This window comes from Moschus berezovskii, chromosome 14, assembly GCF_049115385.1.
Source record: "Moschus berezovskii isolate FMDL1 chromosome 14, NW_MosBer_1.0, whole genome shotgun sequence".
Classification (NCBI taxonomy): domain Eukaryota; kingdom Metazoa; phylum Chordata; class Mammalia; order Artiodactyla; family Moschidae; genus Moschus; species Moschus berezovskii.
The window spans coordinates 5,029,561-5,052,870 of NC_142473.1; the positions used below are offsets into that span (position 1 = coordinate 5,029,561).

Consider the following 23,310-nt stretch of genomic DNA (forward strand, 5'->3'; position numbering starts at 1 on the left):
TTTAAAGTTGTGATTATCATCATTCTAAAGTAAAACTTCAAAAATACTAGGCCTTTCACAAAGATGCTTTGTCTGGACTGCAGTTTTCTATGTGGACCCTGTCCCATCCCCAACTTTAGGTACTTTCATCTCCTAGACCATTCTCTTTACTCTCTTTACACACCTTCCATAATTCTAAAGTATTCCATTCCATGTACCCTGACCATGCTTCCTTCTTCCATCCTTTGCCAGTTCTTAAAAGATTGTTTGTTTAAAGAACAAGAATCCTATAATATTTGAGTCAAAATGTGGTTTAGAGGTTGTCTCCAACTTTCTCATTTTATAGATGTTGTCCCTGGGGTCTAGTGAAAGTTAGGTGACTTGCTCAACAAAGCCCAGCTGGGACACAGGTCTTCTGCCTTCTAGTCCAGTGCTCTTTCCCACAGTACTATGGTATCTTTGCTTCCTGTCATCCTGTGAAGTTAAACTATTTACTCATCCTTCCTATGGCTCTCTAAGGAAACTTTCCTTTTTCCTAAGAAGTTTTTCATGCTTGGTAGGGGTTATCTTTTGGTTAAGCTTTGACTCATATGCCTTGCCTTATTAAGTTGGCAACTTCTGTTTTCTCTAAACACTCCTTAAGCTGAGATAAATCTTAAAAGGCAAATAATCTTGTCAACTGACCTGATCCTTCCTAAATATCCAAGAAGAAAGTACAGTAGATGACTTTCTTTTAAAAACAATACTTAACAACGTAAATGATAATTTGATTTCATTTGGTGATAACTTTTATTTTCTCCTAAGGTTAAAATTGAATAGGTTTATTTCTTGCCTGGAAAATCCCATGGATGGAGGAGCCTGGTGGGCTACAGTCCATGGGGTCGCTAAGAGTCAGACACGACTGAGCGACTTCACTTTTCACTTTCACACATTGGAGAAGGAAATAGCAACCCACTCCAGTGTTCTTGCCTGGAGAATACCAGGGACGGTGGAGTCTGGTGGGCTGCCGTCTATGGGGTCGCACAGAGTCGGACACGACTGAAGTGACTTAGCAGCAGCAGCATTTTGATACAAGGTTCTTAATGATTTCAGTGCTGATCTTTTACAATATGTAATCTTGAGTTTCCAAGAACAGCATCATAATGAAGCATCAGTATAATGAATTAGATGGTCACAAAAACTCAGTCTCATCTTTGAATTCTTGTTTCCTCTCCTTTCCCATAGTCAATCATCCATTAAGAACTGTTTTTCTGAAAATGTCTCCTATTTTCATTTCTATTACACTGACACCACCTTATCAAAACCCTTATCACCTGAAACAAGATCCACTGACACAGTCCCTTTTCAGATGCTCACAGTCAGAATAACCTTGCTTCTCTGCTCATAGGTCCTGCTTTGTCAGAAACTTTCAGTGATTCCCGAAGTGAAGTGAAGTGAAGTGAATTCGCTCAGTCGTGTCCGACTCTTTGCGACCCCATGGACTGTAGCCTACCAAGCTCCTCTGTCCGTGGGATTCTCCAGGCAAGAATACTGGAGTGGGTTGCCGTTTCCTTCTCCAGGAGTTCTTCCCAACCCAGGGATCGAACCCGGGTCTCCCACATTGGAGGCAGACGCTTTACCATCTGAACCACCAGGGAAGCTCAGTGATTCCCGACTGCCTCTAAAATACTACTCTAATTTTTCTGGTATTCATGGCTTTCCAACAATTCAATTTACTATACCTTTACAATATAATTTTAATAAGCCAGACTCTGTGTCAAGTTATGTGTATTCTCACTGAATCCTCATTGAATCCACATGGCTAGTAAATGGCAAATGAAAATGGAACCTGGGTATCTCTAACACAGAAGCCCAGCCTCTTAAGCACTAGTTCACCAAACAGAACTTCTCTTCCTCTAGCCAGTCTTATTTTCTTATAGTCTCAAATGTATTTTATTCAGAATCAATTCCAGTCTCATTATAGAAAGTTCACCAGGAATTCCTTTTTTTCTCTCTTAGCTTTTCTAAATTTCTTATAATTTTCCAGTAATCACTCATTGACTTATTCATTCAACTAGTACATCTGAACCTATTTTATCAGGTCTTTCCCAGATATTCTAATTACCTCCTGCTTCTCTAAATTATCTATATATTATGTAGCACACTCAAATTTGCTCTGAGTCAAACATTTCATTACAATGTTAGCTGTATGTTTTTTTCTCCTTGGAAAGCAGCAGCTGTGCCTTGTGATACTTTATAACATTCTCAGTCCCAGTGCAGGGCAAGAAATATAGTAGGCATGCAATAACTAAATGTAGGATCATATCTCAATGAGTTGACTTAAGGTGCTAGTTTTCAAGCAACCATTCAAATGAAAGCATAGTGTGTTATACAATGAAAGAGAATCTTTCAACCATGGAACCTGATAAATTTTGAGAAGACCTGATATAAAGAAAGTTTTAAAACAAAATAAAATAAAAGGCTTCAAAACTGTCTGTTAAATATTGGCAAGAGGAACATATGAAATTACTGACTCCAGAACTTTTGTCCATTGTATAAACAAAATAATCTAAGAAGGTATTCCATATCATAGATAGTTAAAATAAGGGGATCGCCAGTTCGTTTTGTGTAGCCAAAGAAAGAATGCTAAAAGATAAAATCAAATATAAGTTTGTTTGTGAATATCAAGGGAAATCTGATACTTTCAATGAAACTCAGAGATAAAAATCACAGATACTAGTATTTCTATAGTTCAGTTCTAATCTATTTTAGTGTAGTAAATAAAACATGCTACCTTTAAAAACATTTTTTCTACTTAGAACAATATAATTCAGCATATTTCAGAAATTAAAACTTTCATTTATCATAAACAGATTTTAAATGTCAACTGTATTTGGTTTAACTTAAGATTTATTTTGTTGTACATATAAATATGTATTTAATTCACTAAATACATCTACTTAATCTTTATGTACAAATACTTTAAATATCCTATCAAGTTTTTGAAAGAAAATATTTTAAAGTTTTAATTTTTCTCTTTCATTTAACGTTTCTGTTTTTTAGTAATAGACTAGCTTCCTAGTGGTAAAGAATGGCCAGCCAATACAGGAGACATGAGTTGTTGGTTTGATTCCTGGGTCAGAAAGATCCCCTGGAGGAAGGCATGGCAACCCACTCCAGTATTCTTGCTTGGAGAATCCCATGGACAGAGGAGCCTGGCAACTGACAGTCCATAGGGTTGCAAAGAGTTTGACAGGACTGAAGTGACAGAGCATGCATGCACAGTCTTTAATTATAACTTAAAATATAAAAGTGTCTTTTAAGTGATCTTGTTTCATCTAAGTTTTGACTCAGATTTTGGTTAGGTGGGAGAATAGCACAAACAGAAAAAGGAAATTGTTTGGTAAAAATAGGGTCTTGAAAAGAAGCTATCTGAACTTGCCATTCAAAGGGGGCTCATAACTAGGAGAATGTGTGACTTTTCCATTATTCTCTGAAGAGAACTGAAGACTTGGATTTCTAAATACATTTGTCTGTGAATATTATAAGCTTATGCCATCCTAAGTGAAATACAAAGCTCTTATCTTTGAGAGAAAAAGGGCATACAATCATATTTCAAAACAGAAACATATTCTCTCATTTATTTTTATTAAAATTTAAATAGGAAGAAAGTTTAAATTATTAAAATAGTCTCACCTACCTTTGCTCCTATTGATGTTAATACTAGAACAATATCACACAGTCTTTTAGCTATTAGCTTCTCATCAGGGGTTGGATATTTTTTAAATTACCAGTTTGGTCACTTTCACCATCTAGTCTTAATATATTTAATAAATTGAATGCAGGTAACATGAGATCAGTACTTTCACTTTACTGAGAAACTAATAAAAGAAAAAATGATGTTTTATCTTAATTTCAGGTTTTCCAAAAGAACTAGAAATCACTGCAGAACCACCAATTCTTTCTTAGAATGAGATTATCCTGATATATTTTATAAGAATTCAAAGTGTATAACAGATCTGCCTGAGATAACTAATGTCTGTGTGGATGTCAAATTCTAACACATCAATACTTCACTAAAAATATTGTGACTTTTTTTTCTTTTTTTTTGCTTAAGCAATCCATGTATCTGGCATGATAAAATTCAGGAATAAATACATTAGGAAAAAATAATGTACCTTAAATAATAATGTACCTTAAATTTACCTTAGTGAAATACTTTTCACTAAGAGAGTCAGTGAGTGAGAGAGCCAAAGTTAATTTCTATCTGACAAAATGCTTTATCTGCTAAAAGTTCAGTAATTAGGTTTCTGGATTTGGTAACCATTGCAATATCATGGGCTTCCCCAGTGGCTCAGTGGTAAAGAATCTGCCTATAATGTGTGTGCCACAGGAGACTTGGGTTCGATTGCCTGGGTCAGGAAGGCTCCCTGGAGGAGGGCGTTACAATCCACTCCAGTATTCTTGCCTGGAGAATTCCACGGACAGAGTAGCCTGGTGGGCTACAGTCCATAGTATTGAAAGAGTCATTCGTGACTGAAGTGACTTAGCACAACAAGGCAATATCATTAATCTATTTGGTATAAAATCAAATTTCTAGTTTGTATGTGTCCTCTCATGTACATTCCTAGTTACACGACTACTATGGTTCCTGCTCCGAAGGCAACAATCTCTAACAATAATATATCCTTCTGAAATGACTTTCACTAAAACCCCCCAAATCCAGTTTTAAGCTGATGTCAAGATTCTAAACATATCTGTAACAAAGAAAAAACTGTTTCTGAAAGATGATTATTTACTAGCAACTCAATGCTTGAATTCTCATTCTCTCTGCACATTTCTTATTTTTTTTTTTTTCTAAAATTTCCTTCTTGATCCACATGTATCTCAGTTATATGATCCTAGAGCTTTCTTAAAATCTGAGTCACGTAAGATTTAGTCTTCTTGAGAGTAACAGTAACAAAAAAATATTGCTGGATAGAATCTGGGAGCTGATCCCTCCATAATCCATAAGACTTCTTCAAATATCTCAAATTCTGAATGTTTTATAAATTCTCACTTTGGATTTCACTTGTTTCTCACTTTGCACTTCTCCCCTATGGAGGGACCAATTTGAAATAGGGCATTAAATTCAGGAAATATTGATGTTATGTTTATGGATAACAACATAAAAGATGAGAAATAACACTGGAAACCATTAATAGCAATGCAAGAGGCCTGATAAGGGTGTCTACAAGCATGGAGAAACACTGGTTGAAACACTACCTCCCTTTCCTTTCAGATTGTTCTAACCACAGCTTTCAAAAGGTAACTTACAATTTCACTAATATATATTACTTCACACCAAGTCTAACCTGACCATATAAATTACAACAGCTGCTTATTTAAATTAAAAAATTTCTTAATAATGATATATTTTCTATAGAAACACTTTGGATTTTACCAAAATATTTTCAACTTTATTATCCATTATGGTTTGATTGTCAGTTACCATCCATATTTTACATGTAATAAAATTCCAAACTGATGACAATTTCCTAAGACCTATATAAGAATCTAATCCTTAATAGAAGACTGGCACGGATGTTTAATGTGATGAAAAACCTTAGCATATAACTGATAAGACATGTGAAGGCTTTTTATTCTGCTATTACATTTGTATGTGGTTATTCAAATAACTATTATGCACAGGTGGCAAGCTGGTTTCTTAATCCTGTTAAGTTAAAAAATATAAATGTATAAAGAAGATTAAAAACAGGTGGGGGAGGGGTTTCCTTCAAATAAATGGAACCCATTCTTTTGAAAGAAAACTCCCCTCTTACCTTGGTCCTGGAGCTGGTTAGTTCTCCTCTGTCCTCCTCCTAGGGGAGAAATACCCAAAGTTAAACAATAATAGAACATGGTCTTGTATTAAAGTCAAGTTCAGTTCTGGCTGATCCTTTTCTCATGTCTCACAAGACACTACCAACTGTCTGATATACTGGAGCATTCACTGAATTGAACTTAAGATCCATTTAATGATTAATCGTTGGTTTAAACCAACATTAGTTGTGTAAGGGGGACAAAATTGTCTGCTCTTTAGTCAGGCTATTTTATTAGAGCACCAATAAATTGAATGCTGATTTAGAGCAAAGTAATTTATGGAAGAGCATTGACTTGTTAATTTTCATCAGCTGGAGTGAATTATGTAGGGTGTACCATGAGAGTACCTAGAGTTCCCCAGGTAGGGAAAGGCACTCTGTGTTGTTTCAGCCCATTTCCCTGATGTTCATGTCTTTTGAGGGTAAAATGATAGTGCTAGAAGCAACATCATATTTGGAGCAGTACTAAATCTGATATGAACTAGAATTACTGTAAAAGTAAAAAAAAAAACCCTTAATAGGTCATTAGATTGGAAGACTAAGAAAAAGTCTGGGAGATGAGTATGATTGCAAACTATGTGATTTAATTTTTCAAAACAGGGAATTGTAGGTAAGATAAATATGGGATTTTTTTTTTTTTTTTGTTAACATGTCTATCTAACTAGGACTCTTAGCTTCTTTGGAGAGAAACAAGATAGCATAGTGAAATGAGCATGGATTTGGTAATTAAACAGTAATGGGCTTCTATTCCAGTTCTGTCATTTCTGTTATTTGACTTGAATTTTAGCAACATCATCTGTCCAGATGAAGATACCAGCGTCAAAGGGTTGTGGGGAAAAATATATTCATATATGTATGCTTGATATGTAGTAGATATTAATTTTTTTCTTTTCATTTATATGGTCTCTGATATGATCTTTTTTAAAACTGGAGTTTCTGCTGTACAACAAAGTAAGTCAGTTATACATGATATATTATTTTCTTACTTGAATTACTTCATCACTTCAGAGACCACTGTCTAATTAATTGACTTTTGAGCCAATTCCTGGATATCCCTTGGCATAATTTCAGAGATAGTGACTGGCTCCCATAAAAAATCAAATACCAGACAGTTAATTAAATTCTGTGAGACATGGAGGAAAGTAGAGACCAAGAATGAGCCTGAACCCATACAAGATCATGTGCTATTGTTATTTAACTTTGGGTAACTTATTAAAATTCTTTATCAAGTAAAATGACATCAAGTGAGAAAATGGATGTACTTTTGGAAGCTCAGGTTGTCACAATATATTCCAGAGATATCAAAATGAAGTATGTTGTAGCTGTTACTCAAATGGCTATTATGAATATATGCAGGGAAAAAACACTGTATGGAAGATTCTGTATTACTATTACCACTTATTTAGCATTAGATTCACCCTATGATCTTAAATCACTTTAATGTTCCATAATATTTCTATGACACAATAAAACTCCTCCAACTACAAATATGCACATTTTCCTCATCCTTAGAAACTTTAACGTCATCTCTTTAATGAATATTCTAAGAATGGCTCTTTTGACAAACCTGTCTTTATCCATTATACTCTATAAATTCTAAAGAAAATATACAGAAATACTTTCCTTTTTTTTTCTGTAAAAGATACATTCAGAAATCATAAATCTGTGCTATAAATAGAAAAAAAGAGTATATTTTATGAAACACCTACTTCCTCCATGGAGCCCACTTATATGACAGAGTTTTGACAGAAATACCTTTATAATCCAAATAATCTGAGAATCTATGAAAAAGAAAAACTCTAGGTACACTGCCAGGCTTGGTTACAATCACAATGGCTGTGCAGTCTTCCTGCTTCAGGGCACTAACTGATTGCTATTTATGATGAAGGAAAAAAATGGAAAAGAAATTAAATAGTAATAAAGCTGTTGGGGATATTATAGTGCCCTTAAAAATCAACACTCTCAAGTATTACATACTGAAACAATACAGGATCCAATATTATATAGATCAATTTTTAAAATCATATCTAGATATGGAAAAATATGTTTCATTCTTTAAAAGCAGAGAAAGTCCTTCTACATCCACGTGCTTCACTTTAGCTGCTTTACTACCACTCATATAATGCAAAGGATTTTGTCAGATTTGCATATTGCCCAAAATTTGATATCAGTATCTAATTTTAAAACTCTGTATAATTATACAAGAAGTGTGTCTCTCTGGTTCTCTCAGAGAAGTGCTTTCCTTAAATACTTTTCCATTTCACATTGTAGACAGAGTATGATTAAAGCAGCTATTTACTTAATTAGTGAATTACTTAATCCCCAAAACTGATGAGCTTCTATTGAAATTCTGGGAATGAATTTTCCCCTAGTGTTATTAAGCGTCCACAGCTTCAAAGAGGTATAACAGAATTCTTTGGCTGTTTTACTAAAGACAGTTCAGGACATGACCCAGAATCTCAGACTCTTGAAATGAGATGGGAATTTAGATGTCACTCTCTGTACTCTCTGAGATGTGAGAATCTCTTCTACTTGAACAATTTGGGAAACATAACCAATTTCCTCCCATTATTTGAACCAATTTTAATTGTTGTAAAATCTTTCTTTGTGTTGACCTGAAACCTACCTCTGTCTAATTTAGTTAACTTAGCAAGAGTTTCTTTAGTTTATAATATGAATTAAACATTCTAATTTCTTGAGCTCTTATATGGGTATTTTCAATATACCTTGAAATTATCAATATTGATGAAACTACAACATGGAATAATCATAGAATCTATTCAATAACCTTTCAAAGTAAACTATAGTTATAGTAAAGAGGTTTTTTTTTGTTGTTGTTGTTGTTGTTGTTGTTCTTTTCCCATAAGAGCACTGGAGAGAGTCAGAAGATCTCATTTCCAATCTCAGCTGTGTGGGACTGTGGGCAAGTCACTTAACATCTCTAATTTATGTCTTCCTTTATAATAAAATGACATCATAAGAGGGTAAAAAGGAGCAGGTAAATATATATATATGTGAAAGTGGTTTGAAAGCTATAATGCTGTATTTTTACTAATATTATTTCACTTTTTAAATAGCCTGCCCAGAATTTTTTAGAGTTATACATTAAGCTAAATTCAAACATTATGTCTTAAAGTGAACAAATTAAAAATATTAATTAAATGATAGATTGACTGATTCTTTGCCTTATATTATCATTACTTTATCATTTTATAGAAAGTAATTCTTTTTTTTTTTTTCGTCTATACCTTTGATTTTACTCTGGAAGACAATCAGGTCCATTTTTTTTTTTTGGATCCTATTTACTTCTGGCTAGCCTAGCTTCAAACATAAGCCAAAGATTAAGGTATTGATTTAGGGTTCTCGATATTGGTTTAATTTTAAGTTTTCTATTTCTCATGCTTTTAAAAAAGCATTTGCTTTTCATGCTAAAGTCAGTAGCAATGGCTTGTTGATAATACTTTTTCTGTGGTCCTAGTTACAAGCACCTAAAAAGAGAGGAGACTAGGGACTGGGGATCTGGTGATACCTTCTCTTATTTACTAATAGTATTCTGGCCTGTTACTCTATCAAAAAGGATGTTCAGAAGTTGCATATCTCTCAGCTCCAAATATGAAATGACTAGGCTTCTGTAATAGTAGAGGCCTTGCAGATAGTCCTTGACAGTTTTTATATAAACTTGAATAGTAAAGACACAATCGAGAGGGGTCCATATACTCATATAGCCTTTGAAAGTGAGTTGCTTGTGTTACACTTGTTTGATTGACTCCAGTTTGATTTTTATTTTGGTAAACTCCCAAAGAATTAACTCTTAGAGAAAACAGATTGAGTTTTTAACATTTCTTTAAAAAAATACTTGTTCATTTTCTTCATTGAGAATCTTAGAGAAAAAGCAATATAAATAAAACCATGGTTATTTCAATATGATGTCATGGTTTTGGTCAGTAGAGTTTAAAACAATAGATTTCTTGCACATTTTGGCATAGTATACTTTGAAAGGCACAATTTAATGCTAAGAATATTTTTATGCCTTTAATGTTTTTTCATTGTTGAGTTGTGTGACTGTAGAGAAACGTGTTGATATGGCTTTACAAAGTTTTTGAAAGTGTATTTCATTCTTTGAATGAGTCCTAACAATGTTTTAGGTTTTCAGAAAGTATGGTACCTATTCATTAAAAATAAACTACTTTTAATCACAAAAGGAGAAGGCAGTGGCAGGAGCCTGGCAGGCTGCAGTCCATGGGGTGGCTAAGAGTCAGACACACTGAGCGACTTCACTCTCACTTTTCACTTTCCTGCACGGGAGAAGGAAATGGCAACCCACTCCAGTGTTCTTGCCTGGAGAATCCCAGGGACGGGGAAAGCCTGGTGGGCTGCTGTCTATGGGGTCGCAGAGAGTCAGACACGACTGAAGGGACTTAGCAGCAGCAATCATGAAAAAGCCATTTGTGGTATTAACGGAGGATAGACAATGTATTCATAGTATTTCTAACTTCTGTTTGTTTAATTATTATTTATAAAATGTTCTTAGAGTCAATATAATGCCATTTATGAGAAGGTTTGAGGCCAGGTGACGTATTTTGGAGAGTTGAATAGTAACTTTCTAATCAGGTGTTGCAGGTGCATAATGATATCATGCTTGTAGCAAAGCTATCTCAAATGTATGTTATATCATTTTGAAAACAAAAGTTATAGAACTGATTTTTTGGGAAAAATAAACATTTATAAAATAAACAGGTTACAGTTTCTTATTTCTACTTAAAACAGATATAATTCTAAACCATAGTCTTTACTATTTTCCAGTTCATTTCAAATGACTGTCAAAATATTTTATCTTCCTTCTCTTAAATATGAATAACAAACCAAACAAACTTGGCTGATACTATCTTAGCTGAAGAGACTCATTGTTCACTTACTTTCTTGTTTTTCTGTGTCCTCTTTATAACCTGAACACTAATACTGCAATTCTGGAAACCAATTTTTGTAGTGAGATGATCTATAAAGATGAGTGACATAATATGGAACTTGTCCAGCTATTAGACATATACCAAGAGGAAACACATCTACAGCATATTTATACATATCATATTATGAACTTTGGTCTTAGAGACAACTTCATATTTTCTAAATATATGTGGCACATGTGCTGCTGCTGCTGCTAACTTGCTTCAGTCATGTCCAACCTCAATGTTATAGATTCTGCACTCACATTAGTTGTGAATTAACCTGAATTTTACAGGATAGAGATATTCTTTGGGGGAAATTTTTATACTTAAGAGTATTTGTTTACAAGATAATAGTGTGGGATGAAAGAACAGCAGTGTGGAATTCTGGCTTTTCACTGCACTGTCAAAATGGAGATATAGTCTTAGATCTCTTGTAAAATCAGTTTGTGAAGGTTTACCTGTTCAATTTCATTTTTAGCAATCTTATCTTGTTAAATTTAATCCTCTTTGCAGTAGTATAAACTAAAACAGTCACATATTATTCACTCTTCTCAGGCAAGTTACTAAAATATAGCTTCTAAATGTAATGGAGAGCTGAATATTGAATTTAGAAACACTGCTGAATATTGAATTTAAAAATGGTCAAATGGTGTTCCCTAGCTAGCCACAAAACATTCCTAGAGAGAACAACTTGAAATCTATTTGGCAAATTCTCAGCTGGAACTCAACAACCATTTGTTGAATAAATTGGCAAATGAATGAAGGCAAATCATATTAGCATTTATTTTAATAAGTGGGAAGAATGGAAAATGTTAATGCTTGATGAATCTTAAAGAAATGTAGAAAAATGCAACATATTTTTTCCTTTGCATGGGAAGTTGTAATTTTAACCATCTTTTAATTGTAGAAAAAGAGTTAAATGGAAAACCTAAAATTTTAAATGGCAGTGGAAAGTTTTATGTTTCCTACTGTACTCAGTATCAAGCAAGAGAAGGATGGAATGTATGAATGCTAAAGAGGAGTATTTCCCCCTGGGACACATTTAACACTGATACCTTTACCATGTGAATGTGAAATACTTGGTATTTCCACATCTCTAACAGCAAACAGGGTAAGTGCTTAAGCATATCACAGCCAGGGGGAATTGCATGTGTTTGTATGCTGAGAGTTGCTATTGATGTCTGTATGAGTGCATTTTTCTAATCCCTAGACTAGGCTATCAGACTAAGTTCCAAAGCATAAAGAGATCACAAGAACTAAGTTTTTGTGTACCATTTTTTAATGTCAGTTATCTGTAGCATTTTTTAATATGTAAGTTATCTGTAGCATTTTTTAATATGACACCAAATAAAATGAAGGATATTTATAAATGAGAGTTTCTCTCTTTTCCCATAATAGTTAAGAAAAAAACAAAACTGTGTACTTATCTTCTGTACTTCATTTCCAGAAAGCAAATTAAAAGTACTTGAAGCCAAGTACTAATAAGTACTCAGCTTTAAATTTCTGCATTTTTAAGTTTTACTAGTGTCTACATTAATTGCTAACAATTGACTTGTTACTAACACCAAAAATAGACTACAACTTTATTCTCACAAACAATATCAAGAAACTCATCCTTTCTAAACTTTCTAAGAACTCCTGAACTAATGACTAAATATGTCCCACAAATTTTACATAGGAAAATGGTTGTTTACAGATAATATATTTTCACACATGAATTTAAATGTTAAATTGAATACATCTGCTCTAAAAAATACTCCAAAGTGGAGGAAACATAATTTGGCATACGGAGAACTCTACCTACCCTGATACAGATTTAGAATTGAGCCAAGTGTCTGATGAGGGCAATGATTGTGTTAAACAGTCAAATAAAAGGTCCAATGAAGATGTGCCCTGCTATTACCATCCTTAGTACTTAGTCCTCTCCTGCCACGCTCTTGCTGTGGGGGTTCTAAGTTGGCTTCTTTCAAACTAAGCATGAGGTGTTTGGTTTCAAAGGATCAGCTCCCAAGTCCAACTGGACCTCTTTTCCCTTCAGATTTCAAACACTGATGAAGTTCTTTTGGGGCTGCTTTCTCTTGGAAGACACTTTTTTGGACAGATCATTAGTTTATACTAGCAACAATTCCACAAATACTGCATATCTTTAGAGAAGGCAACATCTGAATGGGGATTATAACTATTGAATAATAAAAGTACAGGAAATGAGTTTTTCCTTTTTAAAGTTTTAGTTGCACTGTGTGGCTTGCAGGATCTTAGTTCCATGGCCAAGGTCTGAACACGGGTCCAGGACAGTGAAAGCAACAAGTCCTAACCACCAGACCTCCAGGGAATTCCGAGAAGACTAGTTCTTTAACTTGACTTCAAACGTTAAGGTCAAGTATACACATTCTTACAAAGGCCAGGAGAATTCTGAAGATATGATCTACTTCTAGGTTCCCTAGAGGTACTTGAAGATTCTAGATACCATGAATATCTTTAAAAAGGGTATTTCTCATTTAAAAATCATATAATAGCCAATAAATCTGTATTAACTAAATTATGATTCACTCTAAGGAATCTTTATCAGTTTACTTACTGCATGGCAAAGTTAAAAGTATAGAAACTAGTGTAATATAGATGATATACAAAAGAAAGTACTATTTTGATAGTAAAGTATACAACTTTACTATGTATACTTATATAGAAGGAAGATTTTTTTCCTTTTCTTAAAGTCTCATGTTGCCCATGAATCAAAACAGCAGCATTTGAAAGAAAGCCATAATTAACGACAATGAAATAGACCAGTCTCACTGTATCCAGAACTATTAACCCAAAAATCTGTTTAAAAAAGATCTTACAGGAAAACAGACTTAGTCTCAACTGAACAAATAAGGAAGAAAGCTTTCAAAGATACTCTGATGCAGGAACAGCCTCTGAATTTTGCTCTAAGGACTGCAAGTCTTTTCCATTTTATCTTTTATACTGAAGCTGCCTATTAGTCCATCTCTACATTCTTCTCTAGGTTAGTTTCCCTGTTTTGAAGCAGAGGTTACTGGTTGAATAAGAACAAGAATTTAAGCTTAATGAGCCTCCTACTCAGTAGGGCTAAGTATGAAGGAGTTGAAGAGGTGTGGGTAAGGTGAATGCTGGTTAGCCCTCAGTGCCCTTCCAGTATTCTCAAAGGCAGGACAAAATGACTGTTTTTGTCATGCAGGGGCCCGCTTGCTCAGGAAATTGTGGCATGTATAAAGCAAAGCACATAAACAAACTCTTCACCCAGGAAGCTGAGTTTAACAACTGCCTCATTAACAAGATCCAGGGAAAGACAGGAAAAGCAGGGGGAGGCCAGAGCTGATTATTATACAGTTCTAGACAGATGAAGTCCTTCAGCTTCCCCCCAAACAATCCCTGTAGTGTGGATTTGACAAAGTGGCACATTTAAGACGGGAACACTGTTGCTATCAATGGAGTCAGGCGCACCAGTATCTGCGGGCCAAATTCAGTCCCTGGAACTTGACTTTTATCAGTAGACACAAGACAGAGGACAAGGCAGCTACATCCACAGAGAATTAACTAAGAGCAAATGTTACATCCAGTGAATGTAATCAATAGTCTGAACAGTGATCTACATATCAACAACCATAACAGTCTCCCTTTGGGTTTTTTAAAAATAATTTATACTTTGTACTCTTCTAGTTACTATTTTGATGGAGATGTATTTGCCACATGATCTCATTGAGATTACATTTTTCTTATATTTCATTAAACAAAGTAAACCCTTTAAAGACCAAATATCCTGATATCTGATTCTGAATGGCTAAAATATTTTGGGGTAGAATTTTATCATGGACAATTGATTTATTTATTTTGATATTTAACAATTATTTATTGATCTATACTTTGCCCAGCATTATTTAAGAACTACAGATTCCTCTGTTATAGTTAGAGGATTCCCATGGATAATTTATGTTGGACTTCCCCCTTGCACATTTCTTCAGTTTCACATGGGAAGTGTGTTCAAATAAACCTGACTTCAGAATTGCCAAAGCTTACACTCAAATTTGTCTTTACTGGCTAACTTTTTTCTCTTTAAAAACCATCCCTTTTGAACATAACATGAAACCGCTCTCTAATTATTACAGTGTTGTTTACAAGCACAAAATATTGGTTTAACACAACTTTTCAGTACTGGTATTTGTTTCTTATATTTGTCTCAACTACTCCACCACCCAATACATACACCCAAAGCACTTTGCAGTTCCCCTTTTGAAACCAATCATATATTATTATATTGTTTTCACTCTTAACTAGGCAATAGTACAGGTCTTATTACCTTCATTTTTCAGAGGCTTACCAGAGACATCATTTCTCAAGATCAGGTTCTTGGTTAATTCCTTTAGGAAAGATTCTGATTTCCTCTTGAATCTGTGCTTTGTATGAATCTCTCCTAAACAGCACTGAGACCAGAGTAATTTGTCAGTTGTCACTTTTGACCCTGGCTTTATTCTAGCCCCAGTAACTCAATAGCAGCCTTTATTACCTAAGGAAAATAGGAAACACTGCCTCCTGGACATAAACATGTGGATTTTCTATGTCCAGGACCAAAATGGTGAAAAGGGCAGGTTTTACCAACATTTCCTTAAGAATTAAAGTGCCACTTTTAACACTTGTGGGCTACTAACCACATGTGTGATGCTTTAGTCATAAGTCATATTTTAGGGGTCTATGTGTTAACAATTTTGCATTGTTATTGGGTCTAATTTTACAGATCTTACTTATGCCATACTCCCTTTACAACAGATGAGAGTGTGACATGAGTAAGCACCATAAAATCAGAGCCCAGTTTTCCCTCCTGCATTTTTAAATAAATGTGATTTGCAAAGTTAACATCAGTACAACATCAGGATTTTCTAAAAATATAATGATGTCATAATAAATGAAACATTGAAATGGAAAAAAAAGTTTTTCTAGAAGATGTTGATTTCTTCATAGAAACTAGTGGGCAGGCATAATTTTAAAAAATAATGAAAAATGTAGAATTATTACTGACACAATGAGAATGTAGATTTCAGTGACCAAAAAAAGTTGATGAGATATAGAAGCATATGCTACCCATGTTTTAGGCCCACTGGAAGCAGCTAGTGTTCAACCAGTTTGGTTTTTATATGGCCTTAAAAGATATATGTCTATTATGATTAATTATTCTAAAATTAAAATTACCTGATTGTTGACCAAAAAATATGAAATGGAGAGAAAGAAAAACAAACAAACATACCATGTTCACACACAAAATAAAATAATTCTCTCAGGGACATCAGGGAAGGTGGAATACTATAACAACACATGTTATATTGTTATACTATTCCACCCACCTTAATGAAGAGCCCTTGGGCGTTGCTACTCCATAGCCTTTTGAATCCAGATTTCCTCCAACTTTCATTGTGTCACATGGCTTTCGCTGCTCAATGTATTCATTCATAGTGGACTCCAGGAGAAAGGCAAATTTGCCCTTGGATTTTCGGACACGAGCTACTCCCTCAGCTGTAGTCCTAGTGAACACTGATGGCTCTGCTGATCGCATGTAGGTCCACATCTTTTCATACACTGCTATTTTTGATCTCTGGAGGAAATTAAAATAAAATTAAATACAGGAAAGAAGGGAACAAGATGTTAATATTGACTGAACTGGAATCAGGATAAAGCCTTTTACATTACCCCCTAATTCCAATTTGTCATAATTACACTATTTTTTTTTTCAATTAGAAAGCTGCCTTTTACCATTGTTTAAGAAAATCAATGAAATGAAACATATTTAAAAGTGATATTTGGTGACAAAGGTACCTCATGTCATAATTACCCTAGTTAACTGCTTAAAGAACAACTTATTATTTTTATGAAATATAGACATCTATAGAGAGAGTTGTACTGAATTATAGCAAACAAGGAGAATTGTTATATTGTTTTATTTCTATATTCTTCCATGTTTCCAAGTTTTAATGAGAGCCATTCTAAAAAGATACATATAAAATATGCAGTCCCTATCAAGTCAGGAGTTGAGCACCGAAGGAGGAGGAGAAATCTGCCCTAGTTTGTAAACCAAATATCTATAAAACAAGAATCAAATTTTAGGTCCACCAAAGCATTTTTAGACCTTTTCTAACAAAATCTCCACATAGAACATACATTAAACTTAAAGAGAAGTGATTCCTGTTTTTCCACTTTTTATTTTGGAAAGTTACTTTTTCTAATCCCTTCACTTCAGTAAAGTAACTTTATTTTTTTATTTATTGTCTTGATCTACACTGCTTTTTGTATTTAATTTATTCAATTCCTTTTGTGGGTATCTGCATTCATATTAGATGTTTTTTATCCACACATTCTGTTTTTTTATGTGAAAATATATCCAAATGAATGCAAATGTCCCTAAGGATGTGTTTAATAAAATAGAAAAGCCTGAATCCTGTTTGGTATTTGTTAATACAATGATATGCACAAACTTTTATCTGATGCAGTTATTTTTGTTCAATAGCAAAGTAGGGAAATTTTGCACCTGGGTCAAAACTAAAAGTAATGGAGATTTCCACCAAACTTGACTCTGTGCATGAGGCCAAATTCTGAGTATCGTGTATACTTATTTAAGCCAACTTTGGTTACCAGAAGATAGAATCCAACAAGAAGCAGACATTCAATAATCAACAAGGAACCTGAATAGCAAACTTAAGAATACATGTTCTGGGCAAAAGCAAATTACTCAGATGATTGATTAAACTGGTGTGCAAAATTTTGGCTTCATAAGATGGGAATTTAGCAATCAATAAACCTATACAATAAGCCACACAGGGTATTTGCATACCTAAAAAATCAAACTCCAGATATTTTTTGTTAATATATATTCAAATAGTGATAAATATCAGATGGGAAATAGATATTCTGAAAACTTTCAGGAAATAGAAATTATTTATTTCAGGAAATAGGTATCTGAAATGTTTTTATGTTATTAACACTTAAAAATATCTCATGATACAGAGATCCTGATATATTTGTGTATATGTGTTCAGGATATGACAGGTTACTTCTTGCTACAGAAATCCTCATATTAGGAACATTCTATGCCAACTATATTTCAGTTGCAAAGATTCTATGTGGTTCCAGGGCAGAAGATTATCTGAATTAATGAGATCCACTAGGGAGGCCATATTGCCGGGCCTCATTCATTTCATCTCCAGTAATGAAGTTCTCTTCCAGAGAATGAACTACTCCATTTTACAGTGAGTTCCAGTCTCTGAAAATCATAAACTCTCTGGATCACTTAATCTTGTCTTTAAACATCTGTTCTGGTTATTTCAATTTAGAGACTTGTTGGTAAACATCTCTTAGCCATATAGTAATACATATATATATATATATTTGCTTCACTATGATACTAAATTGAAACCAGAAGAAATGAAATCTGAGTATTATTTTGATTAAAATTTCTTTTAAAAAATTTAACAATACAAGAATCATGCTTGTTACTTGCCAACTTTCTTATTATTCAGTATCTCATTACAGGAACAAGAAACAAGTAAACAAAACTAACACAGCAAAATGGAAAAAAGAAAGATTTTAGGGCTTGGTAATTATACAAGTAATTTTACAATATAAATGCAACAGAAAATTGAAGCAAATGATTTTTGTAAAGGAATAAAATACCTTTGTTATTGACATTTTGTTGTAGTCCGTTCCCATAATATTAATGTGAGGAAAATTACTGCTGTATTTCTTTAAATCATATTGAATTACATATACTGTAAATGCAAAAGAAGCTAACTCCTTTAAAATCCTGAAGAAAGCGGAATCTTTAGTGTAATTATGCTTATCAGTTCTTATGTATCAGTATAATATAAATTAGGAATGATGAAAGAAACCCTTTATAAAAAAAATTACATGGTGTGTCACTTTGTTAGTGTTTAAAAATTCTGATTCTGATTTAAAAGGGGCATGGTTTAGAAAAAATCAAATCCACATGGTGGAGAAGGTGAGGTGTGAGAATTCAAGAAGTAAAACATTGGAAATAATATTGCTGTGCCTTACCTGTCACTGTAAGAGGGTGTTGTTAAGGAACTAAGGCAAGGTAATCGTTATAAATTTGATAAGACAGGCTAAACTGAGGAAATTTCTGCAGACCCAGCAAGTTCATAAATGTAATGATAATAGCACTTTTAATATCTTCAACTGTAAAGATCAGGTTTGGGAAGTGAATATGCTCAAGGTAATAAGCAAAGGTAATATATCACTATTTTTTAAAATCATAAAATTAATGTCAGCTTCATCTTTATTATGAAACACTATATTGGAAGCTATTTAATTTAGAACACTATTTTGTTATTTAAAATAATTCTTGGAGATTTAAAAAATGTGCTTTCTTTTTAATTTCTCAAAATTAAGTATTTTGCCATTTCTGCTTTTAATATAAATATAAAAATGTCATATACTGTAGTTGATATTTACATTGTTATCATGTGAATTATTACCAGCTTTTAGTAGCTTATGCAGCAAGACTGAAGTTCCAGTAAGAGCTCATCAATGCACTATGATCATATTATAACAACTGAGATACTAATCCGCCTCATTTATGTATTCATAATTTCACTGATGACAAACAGGCACAGGATGAAATTGCACTGAAATGAAAATCAGTCTGTTCAAATCAGGTATAATGTAAAAGTGCCTTTACAAAAGCCAGTCATTAAGTGACAAACACAAAATGTATTTAAATGCCTCTATGTGTATGCTTAACAAGGTGCACAGAATGAGACTTATCAAGTTTCTTAATGGGGCAAAATCAAGGCAATAGTTGAATTTGGATGTTATTTTCCCCATGGCTTAAATCTTTTCCAGAACAACAGCAACATTTTTTGAAGTCCTGAGTATAGTTAACTGCCTGAGGCAATTTAGTGAAGCTGATAGATGTACCATTACTGTGTTCCTGTAAGAAAACATTTGATAGGGGACAAAAATACCTTTCACGGTCTGTTTCCTCAATCTATCAGACAAATATTTATTTAAACCAGGTCATCATGTGTGAGAGAGGAGGAAGAACGCAGGGTAGGAAATGAATGAGGACTGAAATTTATGCATTCATAAATGCATAAAACGGAACTGAAATTTATGCATTCCTGGAAGTGTGCTTCCAGGGAAAATGATTTTCTTGTCCCATTTGGGTTCAACTTTTCTACAGCATAAACATCTATACTTATAAAACTCTTTCAATTTTAAAATTGGAATTGGGTAGGACAGAAAGGAGATAGGGCATGGTGACTGAACAACTTATATGGAAGACTCTATGTCTAGGAAGGAGCTTTCTTTATTCCTATATTTTTAATAAATATATTCTCTTATCTACCTCATTAGCTTTTTAAATTTGAGAAGTTTTTAAAAATTCTATAAAGATTCGAAATAATATTTTCGATGTACTTGATGACAGTTTTACAGAGAGTTAGCTTTGAAATATTTTCGGGAAATCACTATGATGTTTCTTTTCTCCTTTTTCACTCAAAGCAGAATCATGAACCTATAAACATTTGCTTTATTTACATGAAAACCAGCCATCATTTTTCAGTAAAATGCAATGAATAGCACAAATTTGCATACTATTTTATTGCATATACATAGTGATTTTTAGGCAAATCACTACATTTTACCTACTTTCTTTTGGGTGAAACTTTAATGACAACTCACTCCAGTATTCTTGCCTGGGAAATCCCATGGACAGAGGAGCCTGGAAGGCTATAGTCCTCGGGTTTGTAGGTTGGACACAACTGAGTGACTAACACTTTCACCTTTTAGATTTCTAGCAAGGTTTTGAAGTTATGCTCAAATGTATTAGAGCAGTATGCTATTATATTAAGCTTTAGAGACAGGGATGCACTTAGTAAGTTAAAAAAGTTTGGCTAATTAAGTTTATTCATAGAGTATTGTTAATAAAATATATTGTCATGGCTATTATTTACAGTTTTGGAAAAATCTACAAATACTTTATAGTTAACTTAAAATTTTATATCTATTTGTAATTTCCAAATTGTTGACAAATATGTTCACTGTCTTTTTTTCTTTTTTAAAAACACAGTGTGCAGTGGCAGGTTTGACAGTTTTTGAATGATTTGCTGTGTTACATCAGTGATTTAATGTTACATCAGCATTCATAGTATATAAGAATACTATAATTGAATTTTTTTAAAAAAGAAAAATATTGAAATTCAAGTGCATGAAAATTAAGCCTGGCTTAAGGAGTAACTTGCAACCTGAATGAGAAAGCAATAAATGTGTACATTTAAAATGAAAGTATAATTTCCCAAGTACTATATATGAGTGAATTTGCTTTAAAGGGATATCATTAATTTTACATAATAGTTTAGAAAATAGTGAAATATATCTTGTCCTCTAAATTGCTAAATATCTAGTCTCTAAGCAATTGAAGTTTAATACTAATATAAGATGCAATTGTTACCTAGCTAAATATCTGTGAAAATGTTACCCTTACTACTTTTTAGTTTTTTGGTTCAGAAGTCACAAAATGAAGCTTTATCTCTGATCAGATATTATGAAATTTATATTTCTGGATTTAAGTAAAACCAGAGTGAAAGAGATTATCTGATCAAAAAATTCATCCTTAGAGTGGCACTAAGAGCTGAAAACCAAAAACCTCCAAAATATTTGCCATCCTGATGGCAAGCCAAAGGAATCATATCCATATGTGAAATGCAGTTATATCAGTTTGAAGAATTTTATCTGCAAAAGCAGAGAAGTCAGCTCAAATGAAATACCACACAATGTTTTACAAGAGTGCTAGAACTTAGTAGTTATTGTTCTTTTTATCTAGTGAGAAAGCAAATATATTGCTTTGAAATCCATTGTTGCAGAATACATTATGGAACAATAAACCTCATATAAGTACTATAACATGCTATTAAGGCTTTGATACTCAAATGCAATGAGGTAATTGTAATTTATTTTTTATGCCCTGTTTTCATTTTTATGCTTTAAGTCCCAAATCATAGACAAATCCAAATCTTACCAGATAAAGTATCATCATGGCATTATCAACTTTGGAATCCTTGGGATGAATTATTAAATAAAGTTGCTTTATTTACCTTTTTTGCTGTTACTTTTCCTTAGTGAGGGTCCCTCTTGCAATGTGAGTAAATCAAAAGGCTTTTGCAACTTAAAATGACTAAAATTCAAGTAGAAATATACAGCATAGCTATGTTTAAATATAGCAATTACCATTGTGTTTGCAAAGCCTATAATAGCTAGAGTCCATAGTATAATTGTTTGCAAAATTGCTTAAATTTCAAAGTTATGAACATTTCCTTTTTAGTTTTCCTCAACTTACTCTGAAGAATTCTTTTGTTGACCCTGAATCCAGTGTTCCATAGGCAATTTCTGTTTGTTTGGCCAAATCTTCTGCACTTTCTATGGGGGAGACCATTCTCTCAACCGTCAGGAAAGCAGCGAGGTTAGCAGTATAAGATGATATAATGATGAGTGTAAAGAACCACCAAACACCTCCAACAATTCGTCCTGAGAGGGATCTAAAGATGGATAAAATAATGTACACTTTCCTTTCTATAATCAACATAAAGAAAAGAAATACCATTGTGTATGTTTAAAAATAATTGCAAGTGTAATTTTATGTTCTGAATAGTCTACTCAAGAATGATTCCAGTATTTCTGTATCATTTGATATCTTTCATGCTATACTGAATGTATAAATGCCATGTTTAAAATACTTTTCCTTTTAATTGTTTACTTGGCAGAAATGTGGAACCAAATGCCTTTCCTTCATATCCAGAGGAGGAACACTTGCTTAAATTCATTGACTCCCCTCTTACACTTCAGTGTCTCTGGAATTAGGATGCAGCCTATGTTTTATGAGATAAAACACAGTATCACAGTTTGATTGGCAGCACTGTTATAAAATAGCAATATATCTTAACAATGGATAAGCTCTTAGATTTGATACAAGGTGGTAGATGTTTTTGTGAGAGAATTTGTTTTTACCTTCAGTCAGAGGTATGCAAGGATAGACGGGACATATGCCAAGGTGGGGCTTGACCAGAAAAATACCTAGTATTGGTCTTCAAGGAACCACAGTTGAGAACATTTTGTTTGTTTGTTGGATAAGAATATTCTATCTCTTATCTGAATGGAGGATGAGCTATGTCTTAAAGTGCTTTCCACACTGGTATGGAATGTTCTCTTTGCCACTGCCCACATGAGACGAAAGCATGTGACTTGTCAATGTGCAGTATGACAGCACTGAAAACTGATGCTAGAGCTCAAAAAATGTTTTCTCTCACCATTTCTCTGGCTATCAAGGATGTGTGAGTGAGCAGAGGAAAAGTAAGAATGAAATGAATAAAAAATTCAGAGCATAGTCATAATTGATTTCACCCAAAAGGACCATTGGACTACCTATTTATTAATATTTTCTTAATATTTTCCATGGCATTTCTAGCTTAAAATGCTCCTTTCTTAATGTTACTATATAAGTGGCACCTATTGGTTTTAACTTAGCATTT

General features: G+C 33.5%; 1 protein-coding gene across 1 annotated transcript in view; it reads right to left on the bottom strand.

The window, feature by feature from the left end:
* The window catches only part of GRIA4 (glutamate ionotropic receptor AMPA type subunit 4), a 635,851-nt gene that overhangs the window by 32,658 nt on the left and 579,883 nt on the right, over nt 1-23,310 (bottom strand). The window contains exons 13-14 of the mRNA XM_055422848.2: nt 22,122-22,320; nt 16,120-16,367 (exon numbers count right to left, since the gene is read on the bottom strand). Of these exons, the coding sequence (XP_055278823.1) occupies nt 16,120-16,367; nt 22,122-22,320 (447 nt within the window). The remainder of the gene's footprint in view (nt 1-16,119; nt 16,368-22,121; nt 22,321-23,310) is intronic.